The sequence below is a fragment of the Chenopodium album genome, chromosome 6 (genome assembly GCF_948465745.1).
Source record: "Chenopodium album chromosome 6, dcCheAlbu1.1, whole genome shotgun sequence".
NCBI classification, from domain to species: Eukaryota; Viridiplantae; Streptophyta; class Magnoliopsida; order Caryophyllales; family Amaranthaceae; genus Chenopodium; species Chenopodium album.
The window spans coordinates 75,257,757-75,283,695 of NC_137839.1; the positions used below are offsets into that span (position 1 = coordinate 75,257,757).

Here is a 25,939-nt window from a genome sequence, read left to right on the forward strand (position 1 = left end):
TTGATTTAAGGAAATCAGTGCAAGTTGTAAATCGGTAAATTTGTCGTTTAAAGGAAAATTGGATGGTTCCACCCATCCAATGGGACTCCCGGAGGGTATTAGGGACCATGGTAAACATTTTGGCAATTTTTATTTACGAGGCGAAAAAAAGCCAAAAAAATCAAAAATTGATGGCTTAAGTTCATGAATTATATTTGAATATTTATAACATTTTTTTTACTATTTGACACCGAGCCCCGATAAAAAATTGCCACCATGGTAAATAAAAATTGAGATCTCATGACTATTTATAACAACATATAATATTTGACACCGAGCCCCGATGCTTCAAAAATTATATGTTGTTATAAATGTTCGTAGTAGGCTTAAGTTAATGAAATCGATGAAGTTGTAAACCGGTAAATTGGTCGTCTTAAGGAAAATTGGATTGTTCCACTCACCCAATTGGACTCCCGGAGGATATTAGGGACTATGGTAAACATTTTGGCAATTTTTGTTTCCAAGCTAAAAAAGTCAAAAAATTCCAAAATTGAAGACTAATATCCAAGTATTTTTCTAAATTTTGAAGAATTCGGGGCTCGGCGTCAAAAAGTATTGAAATTTTAGGTAATACATCTCGGGGTCATATAATGCCGGTTGGAGCCATATACGATCATTATATATTGTCATAAATGTTTGTGGTAGACTTGAGTTAATATAATCGGTGCAAGTTGTAAATCGGTAAATTTGCCGTTTAAAGTCAAATTGAATGGTTCCACCCACCCAATGGGACTCCCGGAGGGTATTTGGGACCATGGTAAATATTTCGGCAATTTTTATTTACAGGCGAGAAAAAAAAGTCAAAAAATTCCAAAATTAAAGTCTAATATCCACACTTTTTGAGTAATTTTGGAAGTTTCCGGTCCCGTTGTCAAAAAGTCTAGAGATTTTAGGGGATACATCTCGATTTCATATAATGTCGTTGTGAATCATATATGATCATTAAATGTTGTGGCTTGAGTTAAAGAAATCAATGTAAGTTGTTAACTGGAAAATTGGCCGTTTAAAAGCAAATTGGATGGTTTCATCCAACCAATTGGTCTACTAAAGGGCATTAGGCACCATGGTAAACAGTTCGATAATTTTTATTTTCGAGCGAAAAAAAGTTAAAAAAAATTCAAAACTGAAGGCTTATATCCACCATTTTGCGAAGTTTTTAAGGTTTTGGGGATCGGTGTCGAAAAGCCTTGAAACTTTAGGGGATAAATCTCGGGTCATATAATGCTATTTGGAAATATATATGATCATTATATGTTGTTATAAATGTTCGTGGTGGGCTTGAGTTAATGAAATCGATGAAGTTGTAAACCGGTAAATTGGTCGTCTTAAGGCAAATTGGATAGTTTCACCTACTGTAGGGAATATTTCAAGCCTTAATCCCACTAGCTTGAACCCCACTGTGATCATACACTAAAGTACGGTGGCGTCCAAAAGGGAAGAAGATAGAGCAAAAGAGTCGCCAACAAGTTTTTTAAGGAACTTGTAAACCGTTCACGAGGTGAAGGTTACACCCCTTAACGATCCAAGAGATCGCCAACTCCATAAGGTCTAGAACCAAATAAGGGTTCGAGGATGATGGTACAAATCCAACCTAAAAGAGATTGAACCTGCCCTAATAATAGGCCTCTACTTTATTCTGATCGTATTCATGTGCGCTTTCTGACTAACATGCAATCAATAGGATTAACCCTAAACCTGTTTAATCTATGTTGGTTGAATTTAATGCACAAATAAATCTATTATTGGCGATCACTTGAATTATAATCATATTAACCCTAAACAAGATTATTAATATCTTATAAAGCGTGATTACAAGTACCAATTCCCTTTAAACATGCAATAAAAGGTGTGATCAAGCAATAAACATAAAATATCAAGCAACATAATAATAATCAATATCATGATAAATATCATCATCAAAATAATAATAATAATTATAACAATTATAATCATAATCATGTTCATGTTAATATTAAAGCATAATAATAATAGCAAGATACTAGGCATGATACTAACAAGATTAATAACAAACCCTAGCATGTCACTAAGCAATAAAAATCAAAGCTTTAGCCCTAACATGATACTAACAATCATAAATATTAGGAAGAACATAGGAAGCATCATAACAATCATATTTAATATTAAAAATACCCTAGACATGATACTAGGAATATCAACAATGTAAACATGATTTCTACATCATAATATCAATAAAACAATTAAAGCACTTACTTTGATGCCTCGTACCTCTTTCTAATAACAAAATACACACGTTAGTAACTTCAAGGAAAATAATAAACAAACAATCAAATTAAATAATTGAAAGAGAGATTTGGGACCAAACCCTCAGAAATTAAACCTTTCACGTCTAGGGCGAAGGCAACTTCGAATATGGCTAGGTGTTTCTAGATCTTGTGAATGCGGAATTTTGTATGTAAAAAGCAAAGTAAGAAGAAAGAATTGAATGATAAAGAGAATGCTAATTAAAACTGATTGTAGGTGAATGATGGATGTAGATGATGAGAATTGGTGAATGATTAGTGAGAATAGGTGAATCAAAACGGAGTTTTTAATACGATATTTATAGAGAAAATCAGCCAAAAAGATAAATTAAACAAAACAGAGTCTAACGCACAAAAAACAGAGCTGGCGCTAGGCACCAACACTAGCGCCAGGCGCCAATGGCTAGCGCCAGACGCCAGGCCTGGTTCCAGGCGCCAAGGCCTGGGGTTAGGCGCCAAGCCTGATTTTAACGCGTCTTCGAAAATCAGATAAATTTGCCGTACTAGAGGATAAAATCATATAATTTCCTCAAAAATGCTATTTGATTTTGATTAAAACTCTGAAAAGTCAACAAAAGTCAATTTATCAATGCTAATTGAATTAGGAATGAAAAGAACCTTCTAGAAGATTCTAGAAGACTAAAACCATTCCTAATTGCATTAGGAATGATAAATCATATTAGGCCCTCCCCTAGATCATTGGGTCGTATATAAAGCTCAAACCGGGCCCAGTTTAGTAAATTGGCCATAACTTCCTCAATATTCATCGGAATTGGGCTTATAATATATCGTTGGAAAGGTCTTTGCAAGCCCCATCCAACTACACTACTATTGGACCCGACCAACCAAACTGGATTGACTGTTTTCTTAAAATAAGTTTTCAAAAACAGAGAGAAGAGAAAAGAAATAAAACTTTCCGCAACACTAGACTTTCCACACCTTCGCTTCATTCGATTATGATTCGACGTGAAAGGTACTCATCACTGGGTTTGGTTTTGGGGAGACACAAATGGGTGTCTACACCTACCCAATTGGATTCCCGGAGGATATTAGGGACCATGGTAAACATTTTGACAATTTTCATTTTCGAGCGAAAAATAGTCAAAAAATTTCAAAATTAAAGACTAATATCCACGTATTTTGCGTAATTTTGAAGGATTCAGGGCTCGGTGTCAAAAAGTATTGAAATTTTAGGGAATACATCTCGGGGTCATATAATGTCGTTTGTAACCATATATGATCATTATATGTTGTCATAAATGTTTGTGGTAGGCTTGGGTTAATGAAATCGATGCAAGTTGAAATTGGTAAATTTGTCGTTTAAAGTCAAATTGAATGGTTCCACCCACCCAATGGGACTCCCGGAGGGTATTTGGGACCATGGTAAATATTTCCGCAATTTTTATTTACGGGCGAGAAAAAGTCAAAAAATTCCAAAATTGAAGGCTAATATCCACGCTTTTTGAGTAATTTTGGAGGTTTTGGGTCACGTTGTCAAAAAGTGTTGATATTTTAGGGGATACATCTCAAGGTCAAATAATGCCGTTGTGAACCATATATGATCATTATTTGTTGTCATAAATGTTCCTTGTAGGCTTGTGTTAAAGAAATCGGTGTAAGTTGTAAACTGGAAAATTGGCCGTTTAAAAGCAAATTGGATGGTTCCACCCAACCAATTTGTCTACCGAGGGGTATTAGGGAACATGGTAAACAATTCGACAATTTTTATTCTCGAGCGAAAAAAAGTCAAAAAATTTCAAAATTGAAGGCTAATATCCACGCATTTTGCGAAATTTTTAAGGTTTCGGGTATCGATGTCAAAAAGCCTTGAAACTTTAGGGGATACATTTCGGGATCATATAATGCCGTTTGGAAATATATATGATCATTATATGTTGTTATAAATGATCGTGGTAGGCTTTAGTTAATAAAATCGATAAAGTTGTAAACCGGTAAAAGGAAAATTGGATGGTTCCACCCTTCTAATCGAACTCTCGGAGGGTATTAGGGACCATGGTAAAATTCCGAGCGAGAAAAACTCGAAAAAATCAAAAGTTGAAGTCTAATATCAACGCATTTTGCGAAATTTTTATGGTTTCGGGGATCGGTGCTGAAAAGTATTGAAATTTTAGAGAATACATGTCGTGGTCATATAATGCCGTTTGGAACAATATATGATCATTATATGTTGTCATAAATGTTTGTGGTAGGCTTGAGTTAATGAAATCGGTGCAAGTTGTAAATCGATAAATTTGTCGTTTAAAAGCAAATTGGATGGTTCCAGCCACCCAATGGGACTCCCGAAGGGTATTAGGGAACATGGTAAACATTTTGGCAATTTTTATTTACGGGCAAAAAATAGTTAAAAAAAAATCAAAAATTAAAGGCTAATATCCATGCTTTTTGAGAAATTTTGGAGGTTTCGGGGCCTGTTGCCTAAAAGTCTTGAGATTTTAGGAGATACATCTCGGGGTCATATAATGCCATTTGGAACCATATATGATCATTATATGTTTTTATAAATGTTCGCGGTAGGCTTGAATTAATGAAATCGGTGAGAGTTGTAAATCGTTAAATTGGTTGTTTAAAAGCAAATTGGATGATTCCACCTACCCAATTGGACTCCCAGAGGGTATTAGAGACCATGGTAAACAGTTCGGCAATTTTTATTTTTGGGCGAAAAAAAGTCAAAAATTCAAAAATTGAAGGCTTATATCCACGGTTTTTAAGAAATTTTGGAGTATTCAGGGCCCTTAGTTTTAAAGTCTTGAAATTCTAGTGAATATATCTCGGGGTGATATTATGTCGTTTGGAACCATCTATGATTATTATTTGTTGTCATATATGTTCGTGGTAGGCTTGAGTTAATGAAATCGGTGCAAGTTGGAAACCGGTAAATTTGTCGTTTAAAGGCAAATTGGATGGTTTCACTCGCCCAATTAGACTTTCTAGGAGTATTAGGGAACATGGTAAAAAAAATTTATTTCTGTGCGAAAAGGAGTCAAAAAATTTCCAATAATGAAGGCTAATATCCATCTTTTTTGAGAAATTTCAAAGGTTTCGAGGCTCGGTGTCGACAAGAAATGAGATTTTAGGGCATACATCGTGGTGTCATATAATGTCGTTTGGAACCATAAATGATCATTATCTGTTATCTTAAATGTTCGTTTTAGGCATTAGTTAATGAAATCGGTGCAAGTTTAAACCGGTAAATTTGTCGTGTAAAGGCAATTGGATGGTTCCACCCACCCAATTGGACTCCCGGATGGTATTAGGGAACAGGGTAAACATTTCGGCAATTTTTATTTCCGGGCGAAAAAAAAAATAAAAAAATTCCAAAATTGAAGACTAATATCCACGCTTTTTGAGTAATTTTGGAGGTTTCGGAGCTCGGTGTCGAAAAGTATTGAAATTCTAGGGGATATATCTCATGGTCATAAAATTCCGTTTGGAACCATATATGATCATTATTTGTTGTCATAAATGTTCGTGGTAGGCTTTAGGTAATGAAATTAATACAAGTTGTAAACCGGTAAATTAGACGTTTAATGGCAAATTGGATGGTTCCACCCACCAAATTGGACTCCCGGAGGATATTAGGGACCATGGTAAACATTGCGGCAATTTTTATTTTCGGGTGAAAAAAAGTTAAAAATTTCCAAAATTAAAGGCTAATTATCCACGAATTTTATGAAATTTTGGAGGTTTCGGGACCCGTTGTCGAAAAGCCTTAGAATTTTAAGGGATACATATCGGGGTCTTATAATGTCGCTTGGAACCATTTATGATCATTATATGTTGTCGTAAATGTTCGTAGTAGGCTTGAGTTAATTAAATCAGTGCAAGTTGTAAACCGGTAAATTGGCCGTTTGAAGGTAAATAGGATGGTTCCACCCACGTAATTGGACTCTCGGAAGGTATTAGGGACCGTGGTAAACATTTCGGCAATTTTTATTTTGCGGGCGAAAAAAAGTAAAAAAAAAATCTCAAAATTGAAGGCTAATATCCACGCTTTTTGAGAAATTTTGTAGGTTTCCTGGGGTCGAAAAATCTTTAGATTTTAGGTGATATATCTCGGGTTCATATAATGCCGTTTGGAACCATATATGATCATTATATGTTGTCATAAATGTTCGTTTTAGGTATTAGTTAATGAAATCGGTGCAAGTTTAAACCGGTAAATTTGTCGATTTAAGGCAAATTGGATGGTTCCACCCACCCAATTGGACTCCCGGATGGTATTAGGGATCAGGGTAAACATTTCGGCAATTTTTATTTCCGGGTGAAGAAAGTAAAAAATTTCCAAAATTGAAGGCTAATATCCACGCTTTTTGAGTAATTTTGGAGGTTTCGGAGCCCGGTGTCGAAAAGTATTGAAATTCTAGGGGATATATTTCAGGGTCATAAAATGCCGTTTGGAACCATATATGATCATTATTTGTTGTCATAAATGTTCGTGGTAGGCTTTAGGTAATGAAATTAGTGTAAGTTGTAAACCGATAAATTGGATGTTTAATGGCATATTGGATGGTGCCACCCACCAAATTGGACTCCCGGAGGATATTAGGGACCATGGTAAACATTTCGGCAATTTTTATTTTCGGGTGAAAAAAAGTTAAAAATTTCCAAAATTAAAGGCTAATTATCCATGCATTTTATGAAAATTTGGAGGTTTCGGGGCCCGTTGTCGAAAAGCCTTAAGATTTTAAGGGATACATATCGGGGTCATATAATGTCGTTTGGAACCATTTATGATCATTATATGTTGGCGTAAATGTTCGTAGTAGGCTTGAGTTTATTAAATCGGTGCAAGTTGTAAATCGGTAAATTGGTCGTTTGAAGGCAAGTAGGATGGTTCTACCCACCTAATTGGACTCTAAGAAGGTATTAGGGACCGTGGTAAACATTCGGCAATTTTATTTTGTGGGCGAAAAAAAGTAAAAAAAAAAATCCCAAAATTGATGGCTAATATCCACGCTTTTTGAGAAATTTTGGAGGCTTCAGAGCCCGGGGTCGAAAAACCTTTAGATTTTAGGTGATACATCTCGGGTTCATGTAATGTCGTTTGGAACCATATATGATCATTATATGTTGTCATATATGTTTGTGTTAGGTTTGAGTTTATTAAATCGACGCTAGTTGTAAACCGGAAAATTGGCCGTTTAAAGGCAAATTGGATGTTTTCACCCACCCAATTGGACTCTCGGAAGGTATTAGCGAACATGGTAAACATTTCAGCAATTTTTATTTTCTGGCGAAAAAAAAAACAAAAAATTCAAAAATTAAAGGCTATATCCACACTTTTTGAAAATTTTTGGAGTATTCGGGGTCCGGTGTCGAAAAGTCTTGAAATTCTAGTGAATACAACTCGGGGTCGTATAATGTCATTTGCAACCATATATGATCATTATTTGTGGTCATAAATGTTCGTGGTAGGCTTGAATGAAATCAGTGCAAGTTGTAAACCGGTAAATTGGTAGTTTAAAGGCAAATTGGATGGTTCCACCCACCCAATTAGACCCCCGGAAGGTATTAGGGACCATGGTAAACATTTTGGCAATTTTTATATCCGGGCGAAAAAAAGTCAAAAAATTCCAAAATTGAAGGCTAATATTCACCCTTTTTGAGAAATTTCGATGTTTTTGGGGTTAGGTGTTGAAAAGCATTGAGATTTTAAGGGATTCATCTCGGGGTCATGTAATGCCGTTTGGAACCATATATGATCAAAATATGTTGTCATAAATGTTCGTGGCAGACTTGAGTTAATAAAGTCGGTGCAAGTTGTAAACTGGATAATTGGTAGTTTAAAAGCAAATTGGAGGTTCCACCTAGCCAACTAGACTCCCGGAGGGTATTAGGGACCATCATAAACATTTCGGCAATTTTTATTTCCGGGTGAAAAAAAGAATTCTGAAATTGAAGGCTAATATCCACGTTTTTTGAAAAATTTTGGAGGTTTCGGGTTGAGCTGTCAATTCGGGTAAACGGGTCGGGTTTGGGTCAGTAAGAGTGGGTCGATCAATTCGGATTTATTCCATAACCTATGTGGGTTGGGTTTGGGTTGGGTCATGCTTGAGTCGTTCACGTCGGGTCATACTTCTTATCGGGTTAGGGTCGGGTTTAGGTCGGTTAATAATAGGTCAGGTTACACTCGGGTTGTGTGAACAATAGGTCGGGTTTAATTCGGGTTAAAACGGGTTTAGGGTAATTCTTGAATTGGAGTTGGATTCGGTTCAAGTCAATATTTTGTGGGTTAGAATAAGGTCGGGTCATTCTCGGGTTTGAGTCGGGTTCATTTCATGTCAATAATTTTTGGGTTATAATTAGGTCGGGTCATTTTCAAGTCGGGTCATTCTCGGGTTCAAGTCGGGTTCGGTTCAAGTCAATAATTTGTGGGTTATAATCAGGTTGGATCATTTCCAAGTCGGGTCATTCTCGGATGCTAGTCGTGTTATGTTCAAGTCAATAATTTGTAGGTTACAATCAGGTCGGGTAATTTCCAAGTCAGGTAATATTCGGGTTCAACTAATTATAACTAGATAATTATCATTTTTATCAAGTTAATTATTTCTTTTGACTATAATATATATGGCAATATATTAGGGAACTATAGTCTATAATTTAGGAAGATGATTATCTCCTTTGACCATACAACAATTATATACTACATTTAACTCTTAAATTTGAGGATGATGCTTCTTTCTTTTGCTGGCCTTGACCGACTTGGTCAGCCTAGACAAAATGCTTAGATCAACAATAATTAGGTGGTCTAAATTGCATTTAAGGTGATTTGAAATCGGGTTAGGAACAATTTGGGTTGAATTTAGGTCGGGTCAATAACAAGTCGTGTTGATTTCGAATCAGGTTAGTAACAGGTTGGGTTGAATTTTTTGGTTAGGTTAGTAATAGGTCTGGTAAAATTTTGGTCGGGTTAGTAACAAGTCAGGTTGAATTTGGGTCAGGTTAATAACAAGTCGTGTTGAATTCAGGTTAGGTTAGTAACAAGTCGGGTTAAATTCGGGTTTTGACGGGTTAAAACGGGTTTGGTTCAATTTCGGTTCCAGTTGGGTTCGGTTCAGGTCAATAATTTACGGGTTACATTCGGGTCGGGTCATCTCCAGGTCAGTTCATGTTCGAGTCCGGGTCTTACATACTCAGGTCAACTCGGGTCTAGGTTTGGTTTCAAGTCGGGTTTGGGTCACCATTTTTTCGAGTTCAGATTGTTTGGTTAATGATCGAGTTTGAGTCTGTATTTCGGGTCGAATCAACTTTTGACAGCTCTAATCATATCTTTGTAAGTGGCATCTAATTTAGCTATGTTACATGGATATTTCACCTTGTACTCATGTTTGATCCTCAACAATTGGACTAAATATGACAACTTCAGTTCAAAATCATGGAATTTTTTTTCACAAAATTGTCACTTGAACACGTATACGTGTTTAATATGGGTACATGAGTGCCGAGTCCATGTAACATAGAGATTTAGCACAACATTTTTGTGAAAGAATCTCATTTCTTGCTTAAATAAGAAATCCACAAGTATGCAAATCATCAATGCTTAATTCCAGAACCCAATGTCATGAAAGCAGCTTTCTAAACCATAACTTCAATTTGTATATTTCATATTACATCCTCTGTTTATGTCCAGAATCCTTAAACAACATTAGACTGTAATGTTCATGTTAAATAGTCATACGAAAACTCGATTTAAAATGCCCTACATCTACTGGTTGCAATTTCTTACAGAACATTTTGGACATCAACTTACTTGATAGCCAAAATTTTGAGAATAACTTGGATACAATGGATCTACAATAAACCAGGAGCACAAAAGTACCCAAATGAGCGCTAAAATGAACACCTAGCAATTATTTACACTACTAAAAGAAGAATGATACACCCTGCTAAATCAATCTCAACAATTTGAATTGAACCTGCTGTAACAAGCAGGTTAACAGCACCCTTCCCGAGCACAGTACCTCAATTAACAAGATGCCACTTCTTCTAATCATTAGATCAATAGCCTAAATAGCAAAACCTACTACTAACTACACACAAAGAAAACAACCTACATTCCTTGCTTTTCCACCCAATTAAGTTCTACCTCATTTATATATTGACATCAGCGGCTTCCTTCTTCACTCCGCAATCTGTATATTTCTTTTATTGCTTCATCTATACTGCATATCGTCATTTTCTCCACCTGATCCAACACTCAAAATGAGTAACTAAAGCACTCACTCAAAAGAAAAAGACATTAAGAAGGAATACTTAAAAAAACAGTTACCTCTAAGTTCCCTTGTTTTGCCTTGTGATTATTAGGAAGAACACGGATTTCATTGATCAACTTGATGCACTCTGATGCATTTTCAGGTGATACAAATCCGACAACGATGTTGACACAGGACTTCAAGGACAAAATCACGACAAAATTAATAAATCAAAACAAAGAAGGCAAGGAAAAAAGGTCAAATGGGACATTTCAAACAAAACACGTGATTATGCAAACACTACACAACTATGCAGTCTAACTAGAAGTTTCAACAGTCACAATGAGCTCTTTACAAAAGTTCTGCAATCTACAATCAGTAACACCTTGAAGCACGAATTCTTGCACGTTGCTAACTAATAATAATTACTCTCAGGCCTACAAAAGCAGCTTACCATGACATTTTTTATTTGATAAGGACATCCAACAGGAATAAACACTGCTTCGCCAAGGCGTTGATTGAAGGACCAAGGTTCAATCTCTGAAATTAAAAAAAAAACATAATGATGTAAAGTCAACAAAGAAAGAAAATGGAAACAAAATGGCTGTAAAGTGAAAATTTACCAAACTCCTCTTTGAGCTGCATTTTATGATCTGCATCAAGATAGAAACTTCCATCAAAAATTGGATGAACTACCTGCAAGAAAGTTCCAAAGATCAGAATCAGCAGGGAAAAGAGGAGGGGGAGGGATGGAAGCAGAATAGCAGATTAATCACTTGAACTAAACAAAAAGAGCATATATTCTAAGCAGGCTTTACGCACATTATCTGAAACGCCATAGCTGAATTTCAATTCATCTACATGCTTTGTAATGTATTCTAGGAGCTTTGGGATGTCTTGTCGGCGAAAGACATCCCACTGGGCCCCAGAAGGCCCTGGAGGGGGACTTTTATCTGTCACACTGAGATTCCCCAAACTATCCAACTGAGGTATCTGATCTACTGCTTTTTCAGGACTTTGACTCGTCCTGGAGCAAATCATTGAAGCATCAGAATCAGTATCAGAACTGTTAACTAGCTTCGTAGGCGAAGATTTATTATCCTGGAGACGGTTGACAACAGAAGCACCATTTGTAGCTGCTGAGCAACAAGAAGCACCAGCTACTCTATGCAAATCTCCTGCTTCAACTGAAATCTCACTATTTATTACTCTGGTCTCATCATCCAGATCTTTATCAGAAGCCTGACTACCTTTATCCTTCGTGTTACTATTCCGTTTTATTAGCTTCTTAATCTTATTGAACTGCTCCGAGGAGCACGGTACATCACCCACATGTACTAGGATGTTCACCTGCAAAAGAATACCAAGGAAAATAAGTTCAAAGGTGAAATTATTTAAATGCATGTTGTTGGTATTACAAGAAATTAACTTAAGTACTACAATTCTCTAGATGCTCACCTCAATTTTAGATATAAAATAAAAATGTCCTACCCAAACATAATTCCCTGAAGGATAAAAGTAAAAAACAAATAAAATTTTTAAAAAAAGTCCTACCCAACCATAATTCCCTGAAGGATAAAAGTAAAAAAAAAAATTTAAAAAAAAAAAAACACTCGCGTAGTCATATGAATCAGGACTAATAAGTTTAGGCCATCAAAATTTTCAAATAGTAAGCAATTTTGACAAGAACTGACAGGCATATAGGGAAAAAAAAAAAAACCCACCAGGTCATAAGAGCTACAACACAGCTTAGTCACCAATTCCCCCCGTGCAACTTCCTCCCTGCTCCCACATGAGATGCATACATGTGGACCAAGTTTAGAATCTGGAAAATCCTCTGGCAGTTTCCCAGCAACATTCAGAAGTCCCATTCCAGGGTTTGTGTACTCTTGAAGAGGTAGGGCACGAATAATCTCACTATAATATCCTTCTAGAAGTTTCCGGGAAAAGTATGAGGAAATCTTTGCCTTCACTGTAAGTGTTTCACGACGTTTGAGCATATATCCTTCCTCAACGGATCCGGTGAATGACTCCTTCGTACCAATTTCGACATCATATGAGTCTGAGCAATTTGTAGCTTCACTACGACCTTTCAAGTTTTTACAATTACTAAAGCCATTTTCTAGATAACCACAAAACATAGCTAGTGGGTCCCAACTCAAGCCCCATACACACTGAAGCACATTACGGACCTTTATAGGATGTCCTTTTTGCCAATGTTTCTGGAAGTGAGAAAGCAGACAGTCATGATCATCAGACGTACTAGGGCAGTAAAGGAGGTTGTCATCAGATTCTTTCCGGCTAGAAGCTGCCAATTCTTTACTTTTATCGCTTCCCTGAGAAATGCTGATACACGATGAACAATGCACAACACCATTTGTATGTTGTAGGAAGTCATGTTCAGAAGCTGTTTCTTTTGCACTAATTTCCAGTTCCTTGGTCCAATTTAATGGGAATATACATCTCAAGTCAAGGAGGCTATTATCACAACCACCAAGCTCCATAGGTGGACATGACATATGGACAGAAGAAGTTGAGTCCAGTAAAGGGCCAGAAGCAGCAAGGTCTGCTACATTATCTGAGCACTTCTTCGAACAAGGAGAAAGTGTTTTTGCTCTGTTAGGGTATGTGCCCCCAAGAGATCCACCCTGAGAGTATTCTCGACAGCAACTGAAGCAAAGGTTGTATGAGCATTTCGGGCAGCTTCTGTGGATATCCAATATTGGGCTTTTGCAGTTATTGCTGATCCAGGGATAAGACAGTGAACCAGCAATCAAAGACTGAATTACAAATTATTTACAAAATATTCATTCTAATTTCTAATCAAACCTGGATCAATAAATTACATACCAGCAGCATTGATCCCTGCAGCCAACATCAGCTTGTCGAATCTCAACATCAGAGGGATTCTGCCCTGTCAAAATTTATTGCTTCAGAAAGGAGAAATCCTCATGAAGGAACTTTAGATTTGAGAAGCATAAACCAAAATTTAACATTCATGACCTACCATACCTTTGACCTTTGCCTCCATCTCCACTTCAGCACTCTGCTCCTCATTGATTTGTACAAGAATAGGAAGAAGGAAATTTATCAAATACTGCAAGTGTTGAAATTTGCTTCGCTTACATTTCACCTTCAAAACTACCTACAACAGTTTGTGATTAAATGTCAACGCTCAGCACACTTATAATCAAACAGTATTATAAACACCCCCTCCTAAGCATCCCAAATGAAACAGAAAAGAGTTTGCAATCACCTTGCCACCCGTGTCTTTTGATTTAGAAGAGCTACAGGCCTTACAATTGCAGCTTCCACGACAAACTGGGCATCTCAATTTAACCTCTTCAGTATCATCAGACCTGAAGCATAAAGCAAGATGAAATAGATGCTGATTGATCAATCATGGTATAGCTGATTTTTTTGATAGCATGTATTGTGTAAGTACTAAACACGGATAAATGCCCTAATCACATATTTATGTTGATGGGAAATATTAAAAGTTGCATTACAAGATGTCATACAATTACAGTTTCAGAGTACATCAAGTCATCAACAATTCGATTGTCCAAATACAGTAGATCCATCATAATGTTTTCCCTCCTAACTTCTAATATTGAGTAGTTCCTGGTTGTTCCTTACCAATCATCACCAACTTAGCAGATTTTTAACATAAATGACTCAAGAATATATCCATGGTCTATTGAATTTGCAACGATGCTGGCAGTATAAGCATGGAAAGTACTTGCAGAAAAGATTTATTCTAGTACTAAGGTTGAAAGACACATTCCAGCCTCTGTTTATAGAAATTTTGAGTTATTGCAATATGGAAATTCAGATACAAAACTTATCAGGGCACTGCCATAATGGCTCAAAAATAAACATTCTATAACAAAATTGTAGATTCTGAAATAAATCAAGTGACATAACTCTCCCCAATCCATAGGTTATGTCTCCATTTAACCAACTTTTCTTATACCATATCACCACCATTATCACCTAAACTTTAGAACGCACTATCAAGGCTATCAATTACATTGCTAGTCAGTTCCAAATATTAAACACAGACTAACTAACTTATGCTACTTATTTTGGAAGAGATGAATCAACAACCTAAGCTGAAATTGCACTTCATTCTATCTGAAAAGGAGTAAAATCAACAGAATGTACCTCTCTTTAATGCAATCAGAACAAAAAAACCGCTTCTTACAGCTTGAACACTTGATTAAACACAAATTATCAAACTTCCGACACCAATGGCATTTCTTCCTTCCACTATTCCTTACTTTCTCAACATTCCCAGGATAAGGCACAACCTAATAAATAAATAAAAGCACATAACAAGCGAAACTCAACACTATATATCAAACAAAAACTAACAAAAAACAGAACAAAAATTAAAAACCAAAAGTAACAACCTTCAAAGAGCTAATAGGAGGAGGCTCAATGTTCTTAGACCGAAAACTCCTGTTAACCAAAGAACTCGAACAATGTGCACCGATTTTGATCCCCAGAGAGCCAGCATTGTCAAGAAACTGAGCATTGGGAGCAGGAGGGATTGCCATTAACCCATATGGCAAGTCCCTAGTAACTTCCCCTGATTCCTCAGGACGTTTTTCACTCTTCTTCTTACTCTCAAGAATCTCCCTCCTCAAGAACACCCTAATCAATTCAGCTTTCATTCGTTTCATCCCTTTATCCGAATTATTCTCCAGCGTTTCCAATTCCCTTTTCCTCTTCAATTTCTTCTCAATTTTCTCCCCACCATCACCCCTCTGAAGCTTCAGTTCTTCAGGAACTGTAATTCTCATCTGCCTCAACCTCCCTTGCTCATAATGTATCTCACACAATGTCTTCCCTTCCAACACCGTCCTCTTACACCGCCATCCTCGCCCATCGGTCCGCTTACACCTCAGCTCCTCCTCCTCCACGACTCGTTTCGAATTCTCTTTCCCCACCCCCACCACCTTCTCACCAACCACATTCCCTTTCTCCACCTCCATTCCAACTCCCACCCCCAAATCATCCTCCTTCTCCACTTTGATCACCACCTTCTTACTCGCCACCGGTACCGCCCCTCGCTCCACACCATCACCACCCTTAGCCTTCTTCTTCCTCTTATTACCCTTCTTACTCTTCTCCTCCTCAACCAAATCCTTCAATTGAATTTTACTACAATGCGCCTCACAGAAATCCTTCCCTTCCACCACCTTATTCTTACACCGCCAATCTCGGCCATCACTTCGAGCACACTGTAAACTCTCCGGCACCGCCATTGCCACCACAACCCCACCTGCATTCCCCTTCGCTTTCGAATTCCCCTGTTTCTTCCCACCCCTAACTTTCACTTCCGGCACCGGCCCAAGCCCATTTTCTCTCACCTCCGGCATCGGGCCCGGCCCATCTTCTCTCTCCACCTCCTTCTTCTTCCTCCGCATTGGCCGTCTCTGATTCTGGGCCTTAGCCTTATTAAAGTGAACCTCACAAAGAGTCTGCCCTTCCAAAACCTGCTTCTTACACCGCCAACTCCGCCCATCATTCCTATGACACCGTAAATGGTCCGGCACCGACACCGGACCCATCACCGGCGGCGGAGGAACCGGGTCAATTTCCGGCGGGGGAGCTTGGTTAAGCGGTGGTGGGCAGTAAACGACGTCGTCAATGGGTTCGGGTTTGACAGGAAGGCGGATCCGAATCCGGGGTTTGGGTTTGGGTTTGGGGTCGGGTTTAGGGTTGGGAGTAGAAGAGGGATTGCGTTGCTTTTGGCCGCGGTAGATGTGAGAGAGGCAGAAGGATTTGCCGTCAACAACAGGGCGTTTGCACCGCCAATCACGGCCGTCGGTTCTCTTGCATCGTAGATCGTCCGGTGGTAAAGGCTCCTCCAAAACCCCTTCCATTGTTATTCCCGAGATAGAGAGAGAAAGTGGGAATTGTGGAGTGAAGGAGAGAGAAAACGGTGGAATACTGTGATTTGGTGAAGATGCTTGCTTGATTGGTTTATGAAATACAGGTTATTGGATTTTTTGGTTTTTTTTTTTTTTTTTTTTTTTGGTTTTGGTTTTTTTTTTTCAGAGGGTTTCTGTTTGGGAAGCAAAGATTGAGAGGAGTGAAATGTAGTACAGGGGTATCTGATGAGACTCATACAGATATGTTTATGCTTACTGGACCGTAACACATTCTTGTTTTCGGGGTGTCATCTGGCCGTGTTTTGTTTTGAGTTTAATCGCTAAAATAAATTGAAACAATATGAAAGCCCATGAATCATGAAATTTAGATTTTTGACATCAAAAGAAAAAAAAATGGGTTTTATATTTCCTGTGGGTCATTGCTAAAAAATTGGTTTTTATTTTGGTAATGAATTTGTGATGTAGATTTATGATTCTGTATCCATACATTGATACATTTGCTGCAACAAAGCAAGTGTTGCAGCCTGCAAGGCTGAAAGTGAACTGTATGAACAGTGTGGGTATGCACTACGCTGCAATAGTGCAATGTTACATTATTTGGTACGAATACAAATTTCATTTCATCAAAACTGGTAATTTTTTTTTTTTTTTTTTTTTTTTTTTGGAAGGAAAAACTTGTAAACATTGTGACACTGTGTATTGGTAATTTGGTACTATCTTGTCTATCGGTCAACATGTTTGAGAACCAGAAATTAAGAGGAGTGAAATTTTCATGGATGTCTTACACACATACAACTAGTCAACTACGGTACTCTCCCTAGTTTTTATTTTAAGTACATCACTTTAATTTTTGCACTATTTATTTCATAACTTCAACTAATTACTTTCTTTCCCTCAAAAAAAGAGAAAAAAAAAAAAAAAAAAATACTACTTTCTCGGTTTGTTTTTACTTAAGGAACTTTAAGTTGTAGACTACTCACCATCTGGCCATCCCTCCTTTTGACCGTTTGTTGTGAATTACTGAATTATATCATTATATGCAAGGAAAATATTCAATAAAAAAATTATTTCAATTTAGTAAAAATAATCCGAAAATTAATCATGTAGGATCTTATTAGAATGATCTTTTTATATTTTTGGTTTTTCTTATTAGATGCCCTTTCCAGCTCCACCTCCTCGATCATAAGATTATAAGCACTTTTAACACTATAATTCCCATCCTTCGAGTAGTGCCACGTCCACCCATCCCTTTCATCAAAAATAGGAATCGGAATGCTACTAATACTCGTACCTTCCCTCTGATTAAATAGCTCACTTAGCAACTCCAAGTTCCACTTCTTATCAATCCACAATTCATTGACAAAAGTCGGAGTGCTTTCTCCTTCAACCCGTTGTGACATAATACGAAAATCAGGCAGCATTGGTAACCACGGGTCCTTCCATATCTGAATACTGATCCCCGAACCAACACTCATCCTTGCACCTTTAACAATCACATTTTTCACGCTCATAATTGACCTCCATGTGAAGCTCGAATTAGAGGTTACTTTTGCTTCTAAGAAAGATGAATGTGGGAAATACTTGCCCTTCAGCACCCGAGACATGAGAGAAGTCTCATTTGTCAAAATTCGCCAAGCCTGTTTTGCTAGCATAGCCTTGTTAAACATTTGCATATTCCGGAAACCCATTCCACCATTATTTTTCGCCCGGTACAGCTTATTCCACGCAACCCAACAAATTTTCCTTTCTTCACCTTTTTGCCCCCAGAAGAAATTCCTACACATTCTTTCAACCACTTTAAGAATGCTAATCGGAATTGAAAAGCATTGCATTGCATAAGTAGGGATGGCTTGAGCCACCGCTTTGATGAGAATTTCCCTCCCTGCTTGAGACAAAAAAAATTTCCTTCCAACCTTTAAGTTTCTTCCAAACCCGATCCTGAATACTCTGAAAAACGATTTTTTTTTACCCCCCAATGTAAGTTGGGAGACCAAGGTATTTGTCATGTCCCTCGACAGCCTTAAAAGCTAACTTCATCTGAAGCATATCTTTCTTCTCACGATCAATGTTTCGGCTAAAAGACACTTCCGATTTTTCCATATTCAGTTTCTGGCCCGACGCCACTTCATAGGTTGAAAGGATATCTAGGACTTTATCATTTTCATCCTCATTCGCTCTAACAAAAAGGAGGCTATCATCTGCAAAAAACAAGTGAGAGATAGGCTCAACATGCCTACCAACTTTTAGCCCATGAATCAACTTCCTTTTTTCCGCGTCCCTCAAAAGAGCTGATAAACCCTCCGCACAGATAATAAACAGAAAAGGGGATAGCGGATCGCCTTGACGAAGCCCTCTACTAGTCTTGAAAACCCGAGACGGATGGCCATTCACTAACACATCAACAGAAACCGATGAAACACAGTTCATAATATTTTTCACAAACGCCTCCGGAAAGCCAAATTTTTTCATCATTTTTTCCAAAAAATCCCACTCTACTCTGTCATACGCTTTGCTCAAATCAAGCTTCAGCCCCAGAAAGCCTTTTTTCCCTGCCTTCTTTTTCCGCAGATAATGGAAACATTCATAAGCCACCAAAATGTTGTCTGTAATTAATCTACCCGGCACAAAGCCGCTCTGGGATTCACTGATAATAGTAGGTAGTACTTTTTTCAGTCTGTTTGCTAGAACTTTTGAAACTATCTTATACAAGACATTGCACAGACTAATAGGCCTAAAATCAACAGGAGACTCACATTCTTTTTTTTTTCGGAATTAAAACAACATGAGTCTGATTAATAGAACCTATTTCACCTACATTATTCAGAATATTCAAAGAATTTTTTATCACATCATCACCAACAATATCCCAGAATTTTTGATAGAAAATTGCAAACATACCATCAGGGCCCGGGGTTTTTGTGGGATGCATTTGGAAGAGCGCTTCACGCACTTCCTCACCATTGAAAGGGGCCGCAAGATCAGCAAATTGTTCCTCTGTTATATTTTTATCAACCTTCTCAATAACTGCCTCCGCTTCACCATGCCCACCAGATGAAAATAAATCTTCAAAGTGGCTTGCTAGAACCTCCGAAATTTGCTCTTCTTCCTTGTAAAGATTACCAGCAACATCTTTTATCTCCCGAATATGGTTTCTAGCCCTTCTCTGGCTTGCTTTCTGATGGAAAAAAGATGTATTTTTATCCCCATTCTGAAGCCAATCCTGTCTACTTCTCTGTCTCCAGAACAAATCTTCCCTTCGTCTAACTCATCCATCCTATCATCCAAAGCTCTCATATGAGATATAATGTCTCGAGCTTGACAAATTTTGACTCGAGCTTTTATTTATTTTATTAAATGACTCGAGCTTGACAAATTTTGAAATAATATTTTTGCACATTAGGCTACATTAACTCTAAATTACAATAAGTAATTAAATTTGAGGTTCTAAATGTAGCCATATTTAGATTTCAAGAAAGTACAACAATCTAGTTAATTTCAATTCAATACTCCCTCCATTCCTAAATAATTGACATGTTTAAATTTTATAACTAGAAAATTTAGAACGATTTCCCTAAACATTGTTGAAATAAAAATAAATTCCCATTATGCTTCATTTTGAAAACAAACTCCCAAAGTACCGTCCACGTAGGATTAGTTTTCGGTTCAGTTTAAAAACTCTAACGATGTTAGCGGCTTTGCAAGTATTTTTAAATAAAGTCAAAGAGACCTGTTTTTATTGTAAGACGGTCTCTTTGAATTTGTCAGTCAGCGCTCCCTTTTCTACCTTTTGGCTAAGACTTGCAATTTTGTGAATTAACCAAGGACACAAAGAGACCATCTATTAGTTATGTGCAGTTTTTTTCTTAAACCGGTGTTAAAACTACAATTGTTATTGCCATTAGCGGTTTTAGAAAAGAGAACGTAACTAACTAATAGCTAGTCTCTTTGTGTCCTCTTTTCTTGCTTTAGCTAAGAGTACTTTTGGGTTATCTTTTAATAAACTAACCTTTACCCCCCATTTATTATTTCTAATGCACCTTTTTTATTTGAAATCGACTAAATGTGTAAATATATGTTTGTGACATGACGATATGGAAAATATATAATCAATTTTTATTAATTAAAATTTAACTTTATGACTAGTAGCATAAAAAAATACAAACATTGTACGAGTAATGTTTAAATAAAGAACAGAGAAAGTATGAGTTGTTGACAAAAACAAAAGGAAAGGTTCACTAATGAATGAGTGAAGACATAATCAAGTCTTAAGTCAAAGCCCAAAAAAGGATGACATCTATACTATCTACTAAAAGACGTTCCTAAACAAGTTTAGCCGCCACTTGGCACTCTCCTTAATCTATACTATCTATTAAAAGACGTTCCTAAACAAGTTTAGGCGCCACTTGACACTCTCCTTAATTTTTTAAAAATATACTTCCTCCGTTATGTATTATCTGCAACAATTTCCAAAAATGGATGTTACACATTATGTGCAACAAACTAAAACTTTCCTCTTTTGGTAAATTTTTTTATGCATAATTACCAATTTACCCTTATTTAACTTCAATAAACACATCAAATCACATGTTATTAATCTATTAACCTAAATTAGTTCATCCATTATTTAAACCTAACCCACATTCTCTCTCCTCTCACAACCACATCTACCACCAACACCACCACCACGTTGTCTCTCTCCTCCCTCTCAGCCACCACCACCACTTCTCTCTCTCTTCTTTTAGATCTCACACCCACCACACCACAATCACGCACCACTCTGTTTGATCGCCGCCCCTTTTCCTCGGGAAGTTCACCGCCACTTTCTCCTCCCCTCATCAGAGCCGCCGTTTTCATCTCCTCCCCTCGTCAGAGCCGCTGCCACCTTTTCTACCCTTTTCAAAGTCGCTCAGAAAAAAGGATCGTGGTGGGTAATTGATTAGGAAAAAGGAGAATTTGAGCTTGAAATCTCAGATCTAAAGCAAATTTGGTGAAAGATGATCGATCGTGAAAGATCGTGGTGCGTAAGATAAGTGAGGGTGGTGGTGGGGTTCCACGATTTCTCTTAGGTGGTGGGTTTTCGCGATTTCGCTCAGGTGGTAGGGTTCGACGATTTCGCTCGGGTGGTGGATTGTTGATGCGATTTGTCTGGAGTGGTTTTTGGGTGGTTATGGTGATGAGACGGGATGGGATGGTGGTGGTGAGATGGTGATTACGGGATGAGGTGGTGGTGGTGGTGGTGGTTTTGGGCTGTGGGTAGATGTGGGTGGTGGTGGATGTTGCTACTGGTGGGCGGTGGGTGTGGTGGATGTTGCTGCTGGTGGGTGGTAGTGGTGGTTGATTAATTTTCCCCCTTTATCTCTCCTACCCTTAATCACAAAGTCTTTACTTTGTTAATCACATATTAACAAATTTTGTCTTGGGAAACGTGCAACAAGGTTTGTTGCACATAATGTGTAACAGAGGAAGTAGTTTTTATAAGATTTGAACCTACGATCTTAAGTTTCAACTATAAGGTATTAGCCAATAAGCTATTACCATATTACATGGTATTTAATAATGATTAAATATTAATATAAATTTTTATCATAGAAATAATATAGTAACTTAGGGCATCGTCCGGACCTAAATACTAGTTATTAACAAAAAAAAGAGTAAAAAAATTTCAAGAAAAAAGTAGTATATCACTGGCATATCCTTCAAGAGGATGGCGTTTTTTCCTAAAAAAAAAGAGGATGGCGTTTTATTTTATTTTATTATTATTCTCATTGTCATAAGAGTCAACACAAAAGGTTGACCAACATTGATCTCCACGAATCTTTTGGCCAACTTCTTCCTTTTTTAGGGTTTCAATACAAGTTCCACCACCCATTACGGTGGTATCACCTGACTCAATAAGCAACACTAAATATGTCTCTCAACATATTAGAGAAATAATTGTGATCACCGTAACAACTTTGAACCTTAGAAGCTTAATTTGAAACTCATATAACTACTGTGTATATTTTTCTCCTATATAAATCACAAGATGTGGTCTAATCAGTACGTGAATAGCATAAAAATTGCAAACATTGTAAGAGTAATGTTTAAATAAGAACGAAGAAAGTACAAGTTATCGTTTAAAGGTCTAACCTAAAAAAAAAAAGAGTAATGACTTCTTGCGGCACACACTTCAAATGAACAAAATAGCCATACAAGCCCATCCTTCACCAACACACAAGTACACAACAACACCACCACCGATCTCGTTACACTCTCTCATCTGAGATTTCCCCCCTTCAACAAGTTAATCGACATGAAAAAAAATACTCTTTTCTCAAATTCCCCTCCATTTTTTTATTCTAGTATCTTCGCCCATATTTTTTTTTCTTCTAGTTTCTTCGCGCATCTTCCTTACGTTTTTCTTCTAGTTTTTTTCTAGTTTATTATTTTTGCTCCTTTTTGCTCTCATCAATGGTGGCGGCTGCTCGATGTGAAGCTCTTGAACATTATGCTTCTCTCCTCAAGGACATTTTTTGCCTGAAAACGACCAACCGTCAAGTAGGGAATGATTGCACCTCTCCGGGCAAGAACATTTATGCCTGATGAACTTGAATACTCTATAACTCATCTAAAATCTCAAATGGTGTAGGCCCTTGATCCGCTTCTCATCGACAGAGTGATGATCAATCCTCCAATCACCAGCTCCAAAAGCCGGCTTCGACATGCTAGTTCACCTTTGTGGAAGGGATTTTGGGGGGTGATGTCGTGTATATGCCTCTTTCTTTGCCTCCCGACCTGTTTGTTTATCGATCTCTCAACCTTAATCACTCGTAATAGGATTCTTCGCAATCCCCAGATTCCCCAGTTAGACTTGGTTAAGAATTTTCTTCCATTATCTAATCTTACTAGTAATTTCAATTTTTCAATTAATTATTTGTAGTTTTGAAATTTGTTATGATTTGTGTTGTTGGATAATGTTGGTGTTATTGTATTATTGATAGATAATGTTGTTGAATTATTGATAATGTTGGTGCATATGCCTTTGTCCTTTCCTCGTGATCAATTCGTTTATAATAAAGTCACGAGTCTAAACGGATGAGTCAATTGCTCTTAGGGCCTGTTCTCTTATGTTGAAATTCAGTTCAGTTTCGTTCAGTTCAGTTTAGCTCCTAATTTCCTTCTCTTATAAAATATTCATTTCAGTTCAGTTCAGTTCAGCTCCTAATTTCCTTCTCTTATAAAATATTCATTTCAGTTCAGCTCCTAATTTCCTTCTCTTATAAAATATTCATTTCAGTTCAGTTCAGTTCAGCCGAGTTTAGTCAATGAGAACAGACCCTTAGGTTCATATCCTATATTACATGTGAAGTAGAGTTAATTTATAAAAAAAATTTACGTTAATTAAAAAATTTACAATTTTTTGTTCTTCTACCTACCCCACTACCTTTTCCTCAAAAAAAAAAAAAAAAACCCACTATCTTCCTATTTCATTATTTTCTCCAATTTCTCTATCATACTACTGTATTACATATATTTAAAATTTTTAAAAAAAATTAGTCATGTTAGTGTAATCGAATGATCTGATTTTGTATTGAAGTAATTAGTTATGGTCTTTGAATCAGAGTTTTGAGTAAATAGATTAAAATGAGCAATTGAATGGGTTGCATTTGTTTATCATCCATGAACAAGCTTTTATGTGAATAGTAGCTATGTAATTTTAAAGTGTATCATTCATCTTCAAGGCTACTAAATGTAGTTTTGTATAAGTAAAGACAACAATTTTGAGTCTTTGTCATGACTTGAAGATTTTAAAACCGAAGCAAAAAACAATTTTGCTATTGCAACAATAAAGTTATTCGATCGATGAAAAATATAAAACAAGTAGTAGAATTGTTGTGTTATTAAAAATAAACAAGAACTTACCTGAGAAAAAATTCTTAGATACTACAAAGCTAATCCGAGATGCCAAAAACATAATTGAATGCAGCGTTGATAAAAATCGATTCAAACTTAAGTAAGATCTACTTGAAATCAAGTAATTAAGATCGACTCGAAATCGATTTTCATCAATGCTGCACTCAATGATGTTTTCACAAATCGGTTGATAGATCATAGATGAGTGCCTAAGCTAATTTAGTCATTTGGTACTTGAATTGACTACTTCATGTTGATGAGCATTGAGCAATATATATGAAGCGCATAAAGTAGTTTTTAAGTCTTTTATGTAGTACGAGTACTAGTTGCTTTATGTTCATTTGTCAAGTACAAGCACTTACACTCTAATTTGTACTGCTAATTGCTAATGCATGTTACACCCAATAGTCAAGTACTACGTTGAGGAGTTGTTAACGGTTGGTACTGCAAATTTGCAACATTGTACTACAGTACTACACATCCATAAGCAACCACTCTAACTGACCTCCTACCTCCAGCTCTTTTGGTAAAGTTTCGCAATAAAATATGAAGTACTACATAGATTATTTCTTCAATAGTTTTTGGAAAATGGCATATACTTTCGGACTTGTTCTCTTCAACTTATTTCAGATACTTATTACTTATTTCTTAATAAATTCAGATCAGATCAGAAAGATTCAGATTAGACCAGATCAGAACTTTTGATTATCATTTACTTATTGCTAAATATCGTTAATTGTATATTAATTTTTTTTATAAAAATTACATATTAAAAAAGTTCATAATGAGAAAAATCTAACAAGATCCATTTTGATAATGTTTCTTTATAGATTAGTATTAAAATGCGGTCAAAGTTTAGTCAAATTGTTAAATCAGATCAGAACAGACCAGATCAGATAAATTCAGATCAGATAAATTCAGACCAGATCTACTTGTTTCAGATGAAGAGAACAAGTCCTTCATCAAGTTAAATTAGACACCAACTAAAGTTAAACTGAGTACCGGTATGTATTGAGAGAAGATGTGTTTAACTTCTGTGGTTAATTTACTTTTTGTCAAATTTTTTTAAAACACCCAGCTTAACTTAATATAGAGGAAAGAGTTATAATTATTTTATGTTCAGAAAAAAACCCTTCTAGACCGGTAACAACCGATGGTACCATTATCCAGTTAAAGGGACATAAAACCTCAAAAAAATAAAAATAAAATAGAACTAGGAAGCCTTATATTGAGCAGCATCTACAAAATAACATACTTAGGGCCTGTTCACTTCAGCTCAGTTCAGTTCAGTTCTAATCAGTTTAGTCCAATTCATCTCAGCTCAGCTCAGCTCATCTCATAATTTCCTTTTCTCATAAAATATTCATAACATTTCTGTTAAGTTCAGTTCAGCTCCAATCAGTTCAGTAAATGTGAACAGGCCCTTAACATTACGTGCAACAAGCTGTCCAAGCTTATGAGTATGACTCTTAAAATTTGGAGTTAGCTCTTCTTAATCACGTTCCGGTTCCAAAAGGTGACATGTAAAAGTTTCGAGCGCGGTGGCATTATCCAGAATGTGAAGTACCAAAATTACATATGTTCAAATCCAATGAATCCAACATATTCA

At 36.7% G+C, this 25,939-nt stretch overlaps 1 protein-coding gene across 2 annotated transcripts; it reads right to left on the reverse strand.

Moving 5' to 3' along the window:
- Window positions 1–10,026: 10,026 nt before the first annotated feature.
- On the reverse strand, window positions 10,027–16,945 carry LOC145636328 (lysine-specific demethylase JMJ28-like). 2 transcript variants are annotated; one of them, XM_081687858.1, is made up of 11 exons: window positions 14,950–16,945; window positions 14,702–14,847; window positions 13,791–13,893; window positions 13,547–13,679; window positions 13,385–13,448; window positions 12,259–13,276; window positions 11,357–11,884; window positions 11,158–11,230; window positions 10,989–11,074; window positions 10,612–10,731; window positions 10,027–10,527 (listed from the first exon to the last, which is right to left on the reverse strand). In XM_081687858.1, the coding sequence occupies exons 1-11, from the start codon at window positions 16,426–16,428 to the stop codon at window positions 10,447–10,449; spliced, it is 3,831 nt and encodes a 1,276-aa protein (XP_081543984.1). In that variant the 5' UTR covers window positions 16,429–16,945; the 3' UTR covers window positions 10,027–10,446. The 2 variants fall into 2 exon arrangements, with proteins under 2 accessions (XP_081543984.1, XP_081543985.1); XM_081687859.1 differs by having other exon boundaries at window positions 13,385–13,443; window positions 13,542–13,679.
- Between the last annotated feature and the right edge of the window lie 8,994 nt (window positions 16,946–25,939).